This window comes from Hyla sarda, chromosome 9 (assembly GCF_029499605.1).
Source record: "Hyla sarda isolate aHylSar1 chromosome 9, aHylSar1.hap1, whole genome shotgun sequence".
NCBI lineage: Eukaryota > Metazoa > Chordata > Amphibia > Anura > Hylidae > Hyla > Hyla sarda.
The window spans coordinates 45,256,542-45,274,277 of record NC_079197.1 but is presented as its reverse complement, the minus strand read 5'-3'; the positions used below and the strand labels follow the sequence as shown (position 1 = coordinate 45,274,277).

Genomic DNA, 17,736 nt, shown 5'->3' with positions numbered 1-17,736 from the left:
AGAATCGACATGACTATTCTTTCTGCAGACCCCGGAATCTAAATTTGTGACCAGCAAAATCCCTTTGAAATCAATGAGACTCTACTGCAGCGGAATGTCCGTGTGGAATTCTTCTGTGGAATTACACACAGAATTCCCATCGTGTGAACATGGAGAATGGCTGTCCAGGCATGCTGGAAGTTGTAATTTTGCAACAGCTGGAGGCACACTGGTTGGGAAACACTACGCTAGGGGTTAAAACTGTTTTTTATCTAAGACTAGGTTCACACTGAGTTGTTTTCCGTTCACAATATACAATTTTTGGCGACAAATTCTAAAAAATTATTTCCTATTGAATTACATTCTAAAAAGAAAAAGAAAACAAAATGAACCCTAATTTATACTTTTTTTTTCTTTTTAAAGCGTACACAATAGCGCTGTTGACTACATTTTTGCATAGTGCAAAATTAAACAGAAATGTATACAAAAACTCGGTGTAAAGCAGTGTTTCCCAACCAGGGTGCCTCCAGCTGTTCCAAAACTACAGCTCCCACCATGCCCGGACAGCCAAAGGCTGTCCGGGCATGATGGGAGTTGTAGTTTTGGAACAGCTGGAGGCACCTTGGTTGGGAAACACTAGTGTAAGGGGACACACCACAACAGGGAGGGGAATGTATTGATAGATATACACTGTAATAGTAACATGAAGCAAATTCTTTATGAATACAGCGACCTCTAGTGACCATCCCGTGCAAAGACACCTCCCGCCACACCTAAGGTGGCGCTTCACTCAGTGTCCCGTGGCCACACTCAACATGGCGGCCACGCTACGTCACTTCCTGATTACGGAAGCTGCCGAGTTCAGACATGTTTAACAAGTATGGCGGCTGAATCCGAGTCAGAGCTCCCGAAACTATCGGAGCTATTGGAAAAAGGATGGCAGATACTAGAGGAAGTAGAAGTCGGCAGCCAGCCGGCCGGGGCCAAGGAGGTGCAGGACAAGGTGAAGCGAGGGCTGGGGATGCTGGAGGAGGCCACCCGGATGGTCAGTCAGCTGCAGCTCTTTAGGTACGGGGCCTGTGAGTGATGGGTGTATGCTAGGGCACAGAATGGGCACTTACCTGGGCTCCATGAGAAACCACACCCGAGCAGCAGTCAGGGGAAGTAGGGAGGGGACTCCTTTAAATAGGAGGTTTATCAAAACCTGTCCAGGGGAAAAGTTGCTGAGTTGCCCATAGCAACCAATCAGATTGCTTCTTTCATTTTTATAAAGGTTTGTGAGAAATGAAAGAAGCGATCTGATTGGTTGCTATGGGCAACTCAGCAAATTTTTCCTCTGGACAGGTTTTGATAAATCTCCCAAATAGATTGGATGGATTCAAGGTCTTTGTTAAATACAGGACCCACATACTATTATCAGTTGGTGGCCTATAAAGGCGACACTGTTTAATTGTATGGGAGGACTATAAGTCCCAGCCTGCCTTTAAACAAACAGCAAACAATAGGGTCTTCTTAGATGTGTTAAAGGAGATCTGTAGTGCTCTGAACTTTATCCCCTATCCGAAGGAGGGATAGGTTTTAGATCGCGGGGGGTCCGAGCGCTGGGGCCCCCCGCGATCTCCTGTATGGGGCCGCTGCAATGTACAGGAATGGGGGCGTTCCGTCCCTGCATGATACGGCAGCCGGCACTCCCCACCATGTATCTCTATGGGATTCATGGATGGGCGTGCCGGCTGCCGCATCATACGGGGACAGAATGCCCCCTTTTCTGTACATTGCCGCGGCCCCGTACAGGAGATCGCGGGGGGCCCTAGCACTCGAACCCCCCGTGATCTAAAACTTAAAAGTTCAGAGCATTACAGATCTCCTTTAAGCAATAACTATTATTGAACTAATAAATTTACTTTGAATTGAGACCTTGAATCCATCTTACTTTTGTGCACTGGAATCTATATATCTTTTTGCTATTTTTCGGACACTTAGGGTATAAGTGTCACACGGTTTGCACAGTGATCAGTGACGTGGTTTAGCACCTATTAGACTAGGTTCAGACTACGGAATTTCCGTCTGCAATTCCACTTTGAAATTGCAGGCGGAAATTCCGCTTGCTAAAATGTATAGTGTAGTGAATGGTTTTCCGTTCACAAATTCACACTTCGGAATTTGTGAAGTGGAATTTGTGAATGGAAAATCCGCTTGGAAATTTCCACCTGAAGAATGGCGTTGCTCTTTCTTCAGGCGGAAATCCGCGCGGAACACATTGCAGTCTATTGGAGACAGTAGTGTCCACACAATCCTAGCGCCGATTCAGTCAGCGCTGGCCGCACTCGGAATCTCCGGGCGGAAATTTTCTGCACGGAGATTCCGTTGTCTGAACCTAGCCATAGGAATACCTGCCAATTTTGGCTACAACAGGGGTAGAACAACCATGGTTTATGGCAGTGTTTCCCTATCAGGGTGCCTCCAGCTACTGCAAAACTACAACTCCCAGCATGCCCGGACAGCCGAAGGCACACTGGTTGGGAAACGCTGGTTTATGGTGTTGCACTACACTGATTGGCCTGCAGTGCTGCATGTGACCATGACCTGACAGAAGAGATCTGTCACAGGATGCAGCACAGGCCACTTTTGGGTTGCAAGGCGGCTTTATTTATTTTGAGGCTATGGGAATGGTCAGCAGTAATACTCAGGGAGGCTGTTGTGTTTAAATGATGCTCAGTTGGTATTAAGGGACCCAAAGTGTGCCAAGAAAATGTCCGGCACACCATTAAATCACCACCAGCCTGAACTATTGAGGGTCTATTCACAGGTACAGTATTCTGCCCAGGATTCTGTTCAGTTTACATTGAAATCTGCAGCAGAAAATCCTGTGCATCAAATCTGCGCAGAATACTGTACGTGTAAATAGACCCTGAAGGTATGATAGGTCCATGCTTTCATGTTGTATTCTGATACCCCATCTTAAAGGGGTACTACCGTGCTGACAACTTATCCCCTATCTAAAGGATAGGGGATAAGTTACCTGAACCCGCGAGGTCCCGCCACTGGAGACCTCCGTGATCTCGCACGCAGCACCCCACTCTCATCAGGCCCCAGAGCGAAAATCCGCTCCGGGTCTGATGACGGGGCCGGTGATCGTGACATCACAGCTCCGCCCCCGTGTGACATCACGCTCCGCTCCCTCAATGCAAGTCTATGGCAGGGGCGAGACATCTGTCTCGCCCCCTGCCATAGACTTACATAGAGGGGCGGAGCGTGACGTCACATGGGGCGGAGCCGTGATGTCACGATACTCCGGCCCCGTGATCGGCAGTCATCAGACCCGGAGCGATGTTCGCTCCGGGGCCTGATGAGAGCGGGGTGCTGCGTGTGAGATCGTGGGGGTCCCCAGCTGCGGGACCCCGCGCGATCAGGCAACTTATCCCCTATCCTTTAGATAGGGGATAAGTTGTCAGCACGGTAGTACCCCTTTAATGTTGCATCTGAATTTTTGCTCTCTAAACTAGGCAAAGTTTTTCCAATAACCAATTATGGTTAGCCTGTGTGAATTGTAGCTTCAGTTTCTTGTTATTAGCAGACAGGAGTGGCGCCCGTTGTAGTCTCGTGCTGCTGTAGCCCATCTGCTTCAAGGTTGGATTTGTTTTGCATTCAGAGATGGTATTCTGAATACCTTGATTGCAACAAGTGGTTATTTGAGGTACTGTTGCCTTTCTGTCATCTCAAACCAGTCTGACTATTCTCCTATGTCATATCACTACTTCTGGAATAAAAAGATATGTCTGGTGATCCAGTACACCATAGTAAATAATTTTATAATCCTTGATGTCAAAATTTCAGAATCCAACACATTATCAACATCAATTAGAATAAAAAATAACTTTTAATTGAGATGTACTAAAATTAATATATAAACACAGTACGCATATAGAGCACAAAACATAAAGAGGGTAGAGGTAACAGGTGAAACCCTAATAAATTCCCTACCTAAATAAATTCCTAACAACTAAGTGAAATGTCCTTCACTTAGTTGTTAGGAATTTATTTAGGTAGGGAATTTATTAGGGTTTCACCTGTTACCTCTACCCTCTTTATGTTTTGTGCTCTATATGCGTACTGTGTTTATATATTAATTTTAGTACATCTCAATTAAAAGTTATTTTTTATTCTAATTGATGTTGATAATGTGTTGGATTTATTCTCCTATGTCAGCACCAAGGCATTTTCATTAACACAACTGCCGCTCACTGGATATTTTCTTTTTTAGGGGCCATTCTCTATAAATCCTATAGATGGTTTTATGTGAAAATCACAGTAGATGAGCAGTTTCTGGAGCCTGTCTGGTACCAACAACCATGCCATGTTCAGACACTTATCCCCCATGCACATTTCCTGTACAGGGCCCGTTCTACTTACCTGTCTTTGGCGTGCTCTGGCAGTCACCTACCTGGACATTCCTCAGCCATTTACCAGCTTAAGCGGGACATCACTGTGGCCGGTGATTGGCTGAGTGGGCCATAACAGGTTAGTAGGATGGGCCCCTTACATGGTCATGGTGGCCACGGTAGTCAGAACCCCTGCCATTAGACACTTAAGCCCAGATTTATCAAAGAATGTCTATGGTAGAGCTATTTCCCCATGTTTATTTGGGTGGTGGGCGCTCCGGTTTCCATCATGCTTGGAGCAGAAGTCGGCATGCGCCCTCCATACATCTCTATGGTAGAGAGATACATAAGTACAGCGCTCTGGTATCTCTGGCTGTCCCATAGAAATGAATGGAGAGCGCGTGTGCAAAAGGAAAGCCGGAGCGCCGTGCAGGAGATCGCAGGGGTCCCAGCAGTTGGACACCCGTCCATTTTTTTGTTTTTGTTTTTTTCTCAATCCTAGTTTAAAACTGAAACAGTCTGGTTTTGCCCATAAAAACCAATCACTTTTCAGCTTTCATTTTAATAGTTAGATAAGATATAAAAGCTGAGCTGTGATTGGTTACTGTACGCAAAACCAGACCATTTCCATTTCAGGCAGATTGATAAATCAGGTGCCTGGAAATAATGGGCCCAGAAGTGGAGAAATCCCATACAATCCTATTGGAGCGGTGTCATTTTTGGTATTGTTCATTCTATGTTCTTTATTTCTCATAGCTCTAATGAGGACCTGGATGAGATTTCCTCTACAGATATTCGGTATCTTCTGCTGCCTGCTCTCCTTGGGGCACTGACTCTCAAGCAGGTGGATCTCAGTCACAGACTACAGCACCTTGAGGCCGCCCGCTTATATTTTCTAGACTTCCTGAAAAGGTGCCATGACTACAAAGTTTCCAGTTTCAACCTTCCTGGACAGGAAGATGCAGCACGAGAAGATGATGAACCAGTACAAAATACTCGTGCTGGAGTACCACCCAATCTGACTGCCATGGCAATACAGAGGCAGGCAAAGATTCAAAGGTAGGTCAGCAAGCCTTGTTCTAAAGAACACTATTTTAGTTGGTTTTAGTCAATCGGGACTTAAAGGGGTACTCCGGTGGAAACATTTTTTTTTAAATCAACTGGTGCCAGAAAATTAAACACATTTGTAAATGACTTCTGTTAAAAATCTTTACCCTTCCAGTACTTTTTAGCAGCTGTATCCTACAGAGGAAATTCTTTTCTTTTTTGTCTTGTCCACAGTGCTCTCTGCTGACACCTCTGTCCGTGTCAGGAACTGTTCAGAGCAGGAGAAAATCCCCATTGCAAACCTATGCTGCTCTGGACAGTTCCTGACACGGACAGAGCTGTCAGCAGAGAGCACTGTGGACAAGACAAAAAAGAAATTCAAAAAGAAAAGAATTTCCTCTGTAGCATACAGCTGCTAAAAAGTACTGGAAGGGTAAAGATTTTTTTAATAGAAGTCATTTACAAATCTGGTTAACTTTCTGGCATCGGTTCATTTAAAAAAGAAAAAAAAAAAGTTTTCCACCGGAGGTACCTGCCTTAAAGTGTTAAAGCAGATCTGTGATCTGGCTATGGTGACACATCTGCTCTGCTGCTGGTCCAGATGGGGCAAACATTATTGTGGTGTTTAGCTTATAGCAGTGTTTCCCAACCAGGGTGCCTCCAGCTGTTGCAAAACTTCAACTCCCAGCATGCTGGGAGTTGTAGTTTTGCAACAGCTGGAGGCACCCTGGTTGGGAAACACTGGCTTATAGGAAGGATTAAAGGGGTATTCCAGGAAAAAAAAAAATTATATTTCAACTGGCTCCAGAAAGTTAAACAGATTTGTAAATTACTTCTATTAAAAAATATTAATCCTTTCAGTACCTATGAGCTTCTGAAGTTAAGGTTGTTCTTTTCTGTCTAAGTCCTCTCTGATGACACGTGTCTCGGGAAACGCCCAGTTTAGAAGCAAATCCCCATAGCAAACCCCTTCTAAACTGGGCGTTTCCCGAGACACGTGTCATCAGAGAGGATTTAGACAGAAAAGAACAACCTTAACTTCAGAAGCTTATAAGTACTGAAAGGATTAAGATTTTTTTAATATATGTAATTTACAAATCTGTTTAACTTTCTGGAGCCAATTGATATATATAAAAAAGTTTTTTCCTGGAATACCCCTTTAAAGACATGGTTTGAGTCCTCCGTATTCATAAGGGTAGAGCTCTCCCCCTCTCCCCTCCATAAATGTAAAAATAACCATATACTGGTAAATCAGACGTTGGAGCAGTGGCCAAAGTAGTTTCTTTAATTTGGTGTTCTGGGAACTGTATTGGGCTGCAGCTGATGTCTAATGGTCCGTGGCCTATGAGCCTTCTGTGGCCACCATTCTGATGGGACTTTACAGGCCACCACTAGATTCGAAGCTCTGCCATGCAGTACAGTGCCTAACTGGGCCAAAGTTCCAGCTGAAACCCAGGAATAAAAAAAACCCCATTGCAGCTTTATTTCAAAAACAGTGCCGCACCTGTCCTCCAGGATGTGTGTGGTAATATTACAGCTTGTACCCAACACAAACTGCAGACAAGAATGGTACTGTCTTTTGGGAGAAAACAGCTATGTTCTTCTAATCCTGGATAACCTCTTTAATGGTGCAAAGTAATCAAAATGGCAGGTACTGAAACGTCCAATAAAACGTAGCCTTTATTTATGCACACACCCAGTATTTTATACCATCTCAAATACCATCCACCACTTCCAGCACTGGCTTGAACATTCTTGTGACACCCTGGCAACTATAACGAATAAAAGGGAAGTATCAGGGGAAAATAGATATAAAGCAATAAAACATTAAAAGAAGTAAGGCAGCAATAAGAAATCATTAAATAAATGAATAAATCATTCCCATAATGCTAGAGGCAGGGGTGGAGGAGAGTCCTGTGAGACATTTTTTTCCCCCACTCTTGCTCTGCATTTCAAGAAGTCTATGGGTTCTAGGCTATTGTATGCCGTTTCAGAAATGGTTCCCTCAAATCACTCTGCATTTAATAGAGGTTCAGTCTCAAGATCTCAATTTTCTTTCTCCATTCCTCCCCAAAATACAGTATCTGTATTTTTTTTGCAGCATACTGAATACTGGTCATAAATCGTTCCCGTATCCAGTATAGGAGATCACCATTGCACCACTGCAGCCTTCAGCTGTTCCTAAACTACAACTCCCATGATGGGAGTTGTAGTTTTGCAATAGCTGGGGGTACAGTCTTTGTAAAACTGTAGAACTGTGTATTCTCCAGCTCTTGCAAAACTACAGACAGTAGTTTTGCAACAGATAAAGGCAACATTATTCTAACACAGAGCTTTACAAACCCTGCAGCTCCAGCTGTTGCAAAACTACAACTCCCAGCATGCTTGAACAGCCAAAGTTTTCTCTGACTCCTGAATGACAAAAATGCTGATCAGACATCCAGGAGTCTGTGAAAGTTGAATGACACACATAGTGACAGCTATGTTCATTAGCACCCAGCTTTACTAGGAACAGATAGAAAATGTATGCATAAAAACTACTGTGCTTTTATCACTAAAATCCTTGCACTAATTTAGAAAGATCTATTTTTATATTTACACATTTTATATTGTTATAAACTCACCATAAAGTCCAATAATCTTCTTCCTCTCTGAGTGACATGTACAACATGAAATCAGAGAGAAAAGGTAGGGATCGACCCCCCCCCGCAGAAGCCACTGCAGATCAATGATTTAAAGCGGGCGCTTTAAATCAATGAACTGCAGCGGCTTTTGTGGGGCCAGAGACCGCCGCCGCCCGCTTCTCTCCCCCTGCCTGTCCTGGGGTCCTCCCTAGTCCAACCACCACTGCCGCTGCCCCATTGCCTCCCCCCATCCCCGGTTTTATAATTACCTGTTCCCGGGGCCTGGGGTCCACGCTACTTCTGGCTCCGGCGGCATCCTGAGCTGTCACTGTGCGCACTGACGGCGACGTCGCGTTGAGGACTTCACTCATCATTGCACTGCCCAGCACACAGCAATAGTGCAGGACGTTGCAGGAGCCAGAAGTAGCGCGTGCCCCGGGAACAGGTAATTATAAAACCGGGGTGGGGGGGGGGCAATGGGGCAGTGGCGGCAGTGGTCTCTGGCCGGGGTGGGGCATTATCGGCATATTGGCAAGGTAATTGCCTATACCGATAATGTAATATCGGCCAAACCGATAATCGGTCGATCCCTAAGGAAAGGGTTACAGAGTGCAGTGATTCGCAGATTGCCAGGCTGCTCCCAGACTCAGAGCAGATGAGTCATCCACAGTGAGGAAGAGAGATGGACATGCCCCCTCCACAAGGCAAGATAACAAAGCAAGTGAGCAAGATATAAATGCTATTTGCTAGGGATATATAGGTCCTATACACATACAAATGTATATGATCAGGATTAGGTACTGAGTAGCATCACCTTTTTTATTTTTTGCTATATGACAGGTACGCTTTAAGTCCTTGCGGACCAAGCGTTTTTCAGTTTTTGCACTTTCCTTCCTTCTGCACTTGTCTTTTCCTCCTTACATTTAAAAAATCATAACCCTTTTGCACTAACAATTTTGCACCAAAAAATCCATATGATGGCTTTTTTTTTTCTTCGCCACCAATTCTACTTTGTAATGACGTCAGTCATTTTACCCAAAAATCTACAGCAAAATGGGAAAAAAAATTGTGTGACAAAATTGAAGAAAAAACGCAATTTCTTTAATTTTGGGGGCTTCCGTTTCTACACAGTATATTTTTCAGTAAAAATGACACCTCTTTATTCTGTAGGTTCATACGATTAAAATAATACCCTACATATATAGGTTTGATTTTGTCGTAACCTGCACATGCACAAAAATTAATACGTGTAAAATTGTAATTTTCTGACCCCTATAACTTTTTTTATTTTTCCACGAACGGGGCGGTATGAGGGCTCATTTTTTGCACCGTGATCTGCAGTTCTTAGCGGTACCATTTTTGTTTTGATCGGACCTTTTGATCGCCTTTTATTCATTTTTTTTCATGTACAACAGAAAGAGAAACACAGCCACCATTTGTATATTGATCTACTTGTTTCTCAGCATAATTTAAAAAAACTAACAGGTTGTTAGTATACATTTCTATCAAAAAGTACAAGCCTACTCGCCACGTCAAGGCCACCTAGTCAATTGGTCCCTAACCTGACACTGGCGTAGCGCCGGGCGGCGACCACTTCCTCCGAGACACCATACCCACAGGGGGAGCGACCCAGTGGCCAGGCAGCCCCACTGCTGCCCGACCAAGCCCCTGGCTCCGGGCCACACCACCCCACAGACAAAGCATCACAGAAACAATGGCCGCCACAGAGAACCACACCAGTGTGAAACCTATTGTTATTGTTGTAACTTGTTGAAATTCATAAAGACTGATGTTTATTAAGAGTGTCTTCGGAACCTCTTTGGGATTGCAGCACTTACTCTAAGGGTCCTTTTGCATCTTTTACTGCTTGTTACAAAATTGTCTTTTATTGATCTGAAGGATTCTTACTGCCATGTACTGATACATTCAGATTTCAATAAATATCTAAGAATAGCAGTCAACATGGATTCCTCCCTATCTCCTCTTCAATTCTATGCCCTCCCATTTGGATTTTCAGTTGTTCATATGGTGTTCACAAAGATAGTGGTTCAGCGCTGCAGTCCCTTCAGTCTCTTCCTGCAGAGCGGTGACCAGCTGCTGTCATAGGATCAAGAAAACCAAATAACTGGTGAGTCTATCATTTTTATTCATCTGTGGTAGAAATGTCTGCAAAAGTGACCAAGTACAGTTATAATCTTTGTCACTTTTGTATTGGCTTTGCAGTAACTGATGGCTGCCTTTTGTCAACATGATCAAGCAGTAACAAGGGTACATTTTCCCATGAAGCTAAGGAAAGGGTGACAACCAATGCTGCTATCCTTTTTTGGTCACTCTAGCCAAATGTAGTAACTCTCAATAAGGCCATGTTCACACATGTTCCTAATGGAACCATAATAGTGCAGCATGCAGTGCTGTTCTGTCTGGTATATTGCTGGAAATCTGACGAACCCCACTAGTCAATGCAGTCCGTTGGGTGCCATTGGTGTATATAGCACTCAGCGGATTGGACAAGTTGTCACTGGCTGTGCTGTTCCATTGACTGAACAAAACAGAAAACCTAAATGGAGTTTGGAACAAGACTTAACTGTGTAAGTGAATGAAACAAGATGACCTGCTCCTACCTCTGATGTACTGATATATGGGTATTTTATCTGATAAGAAAAAATCCTCTATTAAGAATTGCCTATCTTTATTATCCCATATAATGACATTCTTATCTAATGAATAAAAGGTATAAGCAAAAAAAGGAACTTGAGAACAAGCTGACCAACTTGAAGGCATCAGTGAAAAGTGGCACAGCAGAGGAAGAGCAAGTGAGAGAATATTACCTACTGCAGCTCCAGCACTGGGTGTGCATTACCCTTGAGGAGGTGGAGAGTATTGACCAAGAGCTGCCAATGGTAAAAGCAAGGGCAATGATGAAGGTGAGTGGGGGTTATAGCCTTACTAGAAGGGAATTTTTTTTTTTTTATATACATGTATACAAAAAAAGTATATTGCAGCACTACTCATCCAAATCCATGCACGGTGCCAGTGTCCCAGACCCAATCAAAGTCTATTCAACATAAGCAAAGCAATAGGGCAGCACTCATATAGTGGTGAAAAAAAGTGGATTTATTGGTGGTTTGCTGTGATGTGAGCCAATGAATCCACCTTTTTTTTTTTTCACCACTATTGGAGTGCTGCGCTGTTGCTTTGCTCATATATATATATATATATATATATATATATATATATGTGTGGAGGTATGAATTCAGTGTCAGCTTGTCTTTTTGTCATGGTGTACTATATGTTGTGAAGAAAAGACATACCTTTATTCTGTGCTCTGGCAACAACTTTTGGTTGCCAAATATGTCATGTATCAACCAAGCTACTAGCCATCGCTGTTTGAAAAACATTTTTAAAAGGCAGCTCGCCCACTGCTTTGTATAGGGCTGGTTGTAAACTGATTACTGACTCAAAGCAGACCGTTATATTCAATTGCAGTTGTCATGAAAGCCTACCAAAGGCAGGGTCTAATGTATGTGTGTGTGTATATATAATATATACAATATATATATATATGCACACACACACACACACACACATATACATATATATATATATATATATATATATATATATATATATATGTGTATATGTATGTGTGTGTGTGTGTATATATATATATATATATATATATATATATATATATATATATATATATATATATATATATATATATATATATATAAAACTGTTCTAGTATTAAGCTGCCAGGTACTGATTATGGATCCCCGTTTTCCATAAATGGGTTACTGAAGTTAAAAGATATAATACAATAATACTGGCACTAATGTAAACAATTATTAATAAATAGTGGACAAAAACGAATAAAATCAATTAAAAAGAACGGTAAAATATTTGTCCTGTATACAAGGAAATTTTTTCTTGTAAAAAATGATAATCTCCTGCAGCTCTGGTGGTGTCCTCCTAGGGAAAGATATAGGCTCGGAGCTGCTGAGGAGAAGTGAGAAAAACTTAGTTGATGTAAAAAAAAATCTTGCGCAGTGTGTAATGTGCAACAGGGCATATACAGATATATGTATAGCAGACGAATAGGCGACAGCACTCCCATAAGGTGTAAATAAGCGGTCTTTATTCACATAGACATGGTGGCGACGTTTCGGCTAGCTCACCCAGCCATTATCGAGCCGGCTCGAAAATGACTGGGTGAGCTAGCCGAAACGTCGCCACCATGTCTATGTGAATAAAGACCGCTTATTTACACCTTATGGGAGTGCTGTCGCCTATTCGTCTGCTACCTATGGAGATCTGTGACCTGGATCTGTTGTGACTGTGTGCACCCCATCATTCTTGTGAAGGCTTACCGGAGTGCTGCTCTCTTTGGATTTTTTTCAGATATATAAGCTTGTTCTCGTACCTAATTGCCGGGGAGATGGCGAAGTAGTTGCGACAAGAATGACTTAGTCAGAAAAAGTGTTAAGGGGTTACAATGTAGCCCTTGTCGCTTCCTTTAAGTTATTTAGATGGTTTATATTCTAGATTGTGTTTGTTTTTTTGTTATGTTGCAAAGTTTGCTTTTATTCCTCTAGGGAGCTGAGGTCGCTCGACCTCCACGGCCAACAAGACCGCCTATGAAACCATTTATCTTAACTCGAGATGCCCTCCAAGCAAAGTATGTGGGATCCTATTCTATAATTTCTTTGATATGATGTTGATATTCTGTTTTGTCTGTCACATTTTATTAATATTATTTATACATGGTTTAATTTACAGGGTCTTTGGAGCAGGATATCCTAGTCTTGCCACCATGACTGTTGATGACTGGTATGAGCAGCATTGCAGTAAAGGAGTCCTTCCAGACCAGGGTGTGACCAGCAAACCAATAGGTTTGTAAATCTTTAAATCTTCCTTCTTTTTTTTTTTTTTTTTTTTTTTTTGTTGTTGTTGTTGTTGTTGTTGTACTGCCGTTATAACTGGAACATTGCAGGTAGAGATGAGCGAACTTACAGTAAATTCGATTTGTCACGAACTTCTCGGCTCTGCAGTTGATGACTTATCCTGCAATAAATTAGTTCAGCTTTCAGGTGCTCCGGTGGGCTGGAAAAGGTGGATACAGTCCTAGGAAATCTCCTATTTCCTAGGAATGTATCCACCTTTTCCAGCCCACCAGAGCACCTGAAGGCTGAACTAATTTATGCAGGAAGAGTCATCAACTGCCGAGCCGAGAAGTTCGTGACGAATCAAATTTACTATAAGTTCGCTCATCTCTAATTGCAAGACTTAAAAACTGTGCTCTTTATTTTAGTGGTTGTCTTTAGTGGTGCACTGAAATAAAAATTTTCAACCGAAAATTTAGTCTGTGCTTGGCCGAAAACCAAAAATGCATTGCCCCGGACACTTAAAGGGGTACTCCGGTGGAAAACCTTTTTCTGGATATGTCAATTCTTTCTGCGGAATCTACTTGGAAATGCATTGCTGATTTATAGATGCGACTTGCTCTGCCGAATGAAATTCCGCCATATAAATGGGGCCACAGGTTCCAACTACTAGAGGCTAGTTCATGGTGCAATGTCCTACTTAAAGTGCTCTTCTGCCATAGGATAAACTGCTGCAGGAATGAGCTTTGCCATCCACAACGCATGAATAAGCCCTATTGTCCAAACATCTGTCCACAGGTATCAGAGGACCCAGAGTGTGCAAAGAAAACATCCTACACACCTTTTAGCCTAGAACCCACAGACTCCTTGAAATGCATTTTCACGTGTAAAGGGAAGGTGTCTCTGCATGAACATTTTATATGTCTGTATTGAGTACTGAAGATAGCTTTGTCTCTTTTTTTAGTTTCTGTTTATCATACAGAGCAATTCACTATAGCTTTTATTATAACCAATGGCAACTTTCCAGCACTGCATATGGAAAGCTGGGAAACAATCACTTTTTGAAAAATCTGAAAGTGTCCTGAAGAAAGTGTCCACTGCTCCATCCTACACTTATGACTGTTGGTAGTGCAGGTAATAGAGTGGGGGGAAATAAGTATTGAACACGTCACCATTTTTCTCACGAAAAATAAACTTCCAAAGGGGCTATTAATAACTTTTCACCAGATGTTGGTAACAACCCAAGACATAAATACATACAAAGAGATCTCATTACCAAGGTGTCACACAAGACACATCTCATGATGAGCAGAAGCAAAGGGCTGTCTCAAGACCTTTCCAACCTAATTGTTGCAAAACATAGCAATAGTGTTGGTTACAGGTGCATTTTCTAAGCTTGTTAAATCATAATACAGAAGTGGAAAGGCAATCAGTTTACTATAAATTTGCCTCGACCATGTGCTCCTCACAAGATTGGAATTTGAAGAGTTGTCCAAGAGCCAAGGACCACTTGTAGAGAGCATCAAAAAGACCTGGATTTAGCAAGTACTGTTGTCTCAAAGAAAACAGTAAGTAATAAGCTTTGCTGCCATCGCCTGTATGCATCCTTACTACACTAGACTCCATTGACGAATAAAAAGCATGTTGAAACTTATTTAAAGGCGTACTCCGCTGCTCTGTGTTTGGAACAAACTGTTCCGAATGCTGGAATCTGCACCGGGAGCTTGTGACATCATAGCCCCACCCCCTCATGATGTCACTCCCCGCCCCACAGCCGTCATGCCCCCTCCCATAGGCTTGCATTGAGGGGGGAGGCTGTGACATCTTGAGGGGGCGGGGCTATGACGTCACAAGCTCCCAGGTCTGGCTCCAGTGTTCGGAACAGTTTGTTCCAAACGCTGAGCAGCGAAGTACCCCTTTAAAGTTTGCACAACATTTGGAAAAGCCAGTGAAATACTGAGAGAATATAGTGCGGTTAGATGATGTCCGGTTGCATCAGTTTTTTTTAAGAAAAAACGTATACGTTTTTAACTTTTCACTCCATTATGAATAAAGTTTCACTTGTTTTATTGAAATTCCAAGAAGAAAAACTGTGCAAAGTCAGAAAACCGGATGGAACCGGATGCACATACGGTTCTGTATGGTTCCCATTGACTCCCATGTTAAAAATAAAAAAAAATAAAACATGTAAACGGTTTAATACAGTTTTTCACCCAGACCAAAAACCGTGATAGGCTACGGTTTTGGGTACGGGAAAAAAACGGACAAAACCGTACAGGATGCAAAACGTACACAACCTGATGCATCTTTTGCCATTCGGTTTTCAATGGAGAGTCAATGCATACGGTTTTCAATATGGTTCTGTACGGTTTTCACATAGAAAACGTATACGGGAACTGTATTGCAAAAACGTGTGTGAATACACCCTTACAGAGCCATTCTTGACAAAAATCTGCTGCCATCTACCAGGATGATGAAACAAGGGTGGACATATCAGCAAGACAATGATCCCAAACCGAACCCAAAGAAAGTCTCTAATGGTTTCAAAGAAAGAAAATAAAGCTGCTAGAATGGCCCAGCCTCACCTGACTTAAATCCTATTAATAATGTATGGAAAGAACTGAAGATTATGATTCATAGAAGAGACTAGGGATCGACCGATATCGATTTTTTTTTAGGACCGATACCTTATACCGATATTCCGGTATAAGTTATCGGCTATTCCCCCCCCGCCACACCGCTCGTCATTGCGCAGCGCACAGCGTAACACAGGATGCAGCTGGAGCCAGAAGTAGCGTCTACCCCCGCCCCCGGGAACAGGTAATTATAAAACCGGGGATGGGTGAGGCAATGGGGCGGTGGCGGTCTCTGGCCGGTGTGGCGCGGGGGGCAGGGCATTATCGGATTATCGGCAAGGTAATTGCCGATAACACCCAAAATCGTGAATATCGGCCGATAATATCGGCCAAACCGATAATCGGTCGATCCCTAGAAGAGACCCACGGAACTTGCAAGGTTTGTGTGGAAGAGTAGGCCAAAATCACACCAGAGCAATGCAAAGTATTAAATAAATATCCATAAGCAGGTTTGATACTTTTTCTGTCATTTCACATTAAACATAACTAAATGTCTTTGGTTTCTTTGTCTGTATATATTAGGCTGGGTTCACATCACGTTTTTCAACTTTTTCATCATGTTCCCGCATATGTTTTCATTAGTGAGAACATATGGAACGGTATAGAAAACTGCATACATAGGCAAAGCATTGCAAACCGTATGCACCCTGATGAGAACGGTTTGCTTGCAATGCGGTTTTTAACAGTACTCCAAACCGTGTTCAACCACGGTTTTGACTCGGGGTTAAAAACTGTATTGCAACTGCATACCTTTTTTTTTTTTTTTTACATGGACGTCAATGGGAAACGCACATGTATACGGTTCCATACGGCAAAACCGTATGCGTTTTTTCGTTGCACATGCGCATTTGCCTCCTAAAGTCCCCTTCCAAGACCCCTCCCATTAAAAATGGACAGAATTTTCAAAAACAAATGTATTTTTTTTTTTTTTTTTATAAAAACGGACGGAACAGTATGCACTTTTAAAAACAGTATACGGTTTAAAAATGCATACGGTTTACTTTTTCCCATACTGTTCCATCCGTTTTTTTCGCATACGTTTTTTGATAAAAAAACGTATGTGGGAACCGTAGTTGAAAAACGTGATGTGAACCCGGCCTAACTTGTGGTGTGGTGGTTACCAGCATCTGGTTAAAATGTTATGTCAATAGCACCTGGAAATATATTTTAGTATGAAAATGATGTGTTCAATACTTATTTCCCCTGCTGTAAGTGCTTTTGTATACTATACCTGTCTGTTGATGTGCATTCCTACATAAAGGTTACTGGAATTGGCCTATGTTTTTATTTTCTGTAGATGAGGAGCAGGAGGCAGTTGAACGGGAGCGTAAAGAAGAACAGGATGATCCAGACACTGTACAAAAGGCTCGGAACTGGGATGACTGGAAAGATACCCATCCTCGGGGATATGGAAACCGCAAGAACATGGGCTAAGATTAATGCTGGTCTAGTTTTAAGGGACTCCCTTTAAAAGTGTATAGTATAATGAATTGGTTAAATAAGACTGTAGTGTGCTGGGGAGACCACACCTTCTGACAATTTGGGTGCCTTTGCTCTCAAAGTAGCCAAACCCATTACCCAAAAGTTAATGTATACTAGTATTACTTTCTTATTGTTGTTGTTTTTTATTTTATTTAATAAATGTTGTGTTTGGTGATGGCGATCAATGATAATGCTTACATACTTGTACATAAAGGCTTTGTATTTATTTTTTCCTTAGTGAATACAATGATTGCATCTGTAGAATTCACTTGCTTACAAATTTCTTGAACTTATGTTTATGGCACAGAAGAAAATAATGTAAATGAAAGGTAATGTATAGAGATGAGCGAACTTACAGTAAATTCGATTCGTAACGAACTTCTCGGCTCGGCAGTTGATGCCTTTTCCTGCATAAATTAGTTCAGCTTTCAGGTGCTCCGGTGGGCTGGAAAAGGTGGATACAGTCCTAGGAGACTCTTTCCTAGGAATGTATCCACCTTTTCCAGCCCACCAGAGCACCTGAAGGCTGAACTCATTTACGCAAGATAAGCCATCAACTGCCGAGCCGAGAAGTTCGTGACGAATCGAATTCACTGTAAGTTCGCTCATCTCTAGTAATGTAGTCTACTACTGCTGTACAGAATATATTTTTAGACAACTTGAAGTAAACTCTTCTGCCCTTTAGTGCCATTCTACTACACAC

General features: G+C 42.3%; 1 protein-coding gene across 1 annotated transcript; it reads left to right on the top strand.

The window, feature by feature from the left end:
* The first annotated feature begins 779 nt into the window (after positions 1–779).
* IGBP1 (immunoglobulin binding protein 1) lies at positions 780–17,224 on the top strand. The gene is made up of 6 exons (XM_056539313.1): positions 780–1,047; positions 5,118–5,420; positions 10,764–10,956; positions 12,628–12,710; positions 12,812–12,924; positions 16,849–17,224. Exons 1-6 carry the CDS (start codon positions 860–862, stop codon positions 16,983–16,985), a joined length of 1,017 nt encoding a protein of 338 aa, XP_056395288.1. The 5' UTR covers positions 780–859; the 3' UTR covers positions 16,986–17,224.
* Positions 17,225–17,736: the final 512 nt, after the last annotated feature.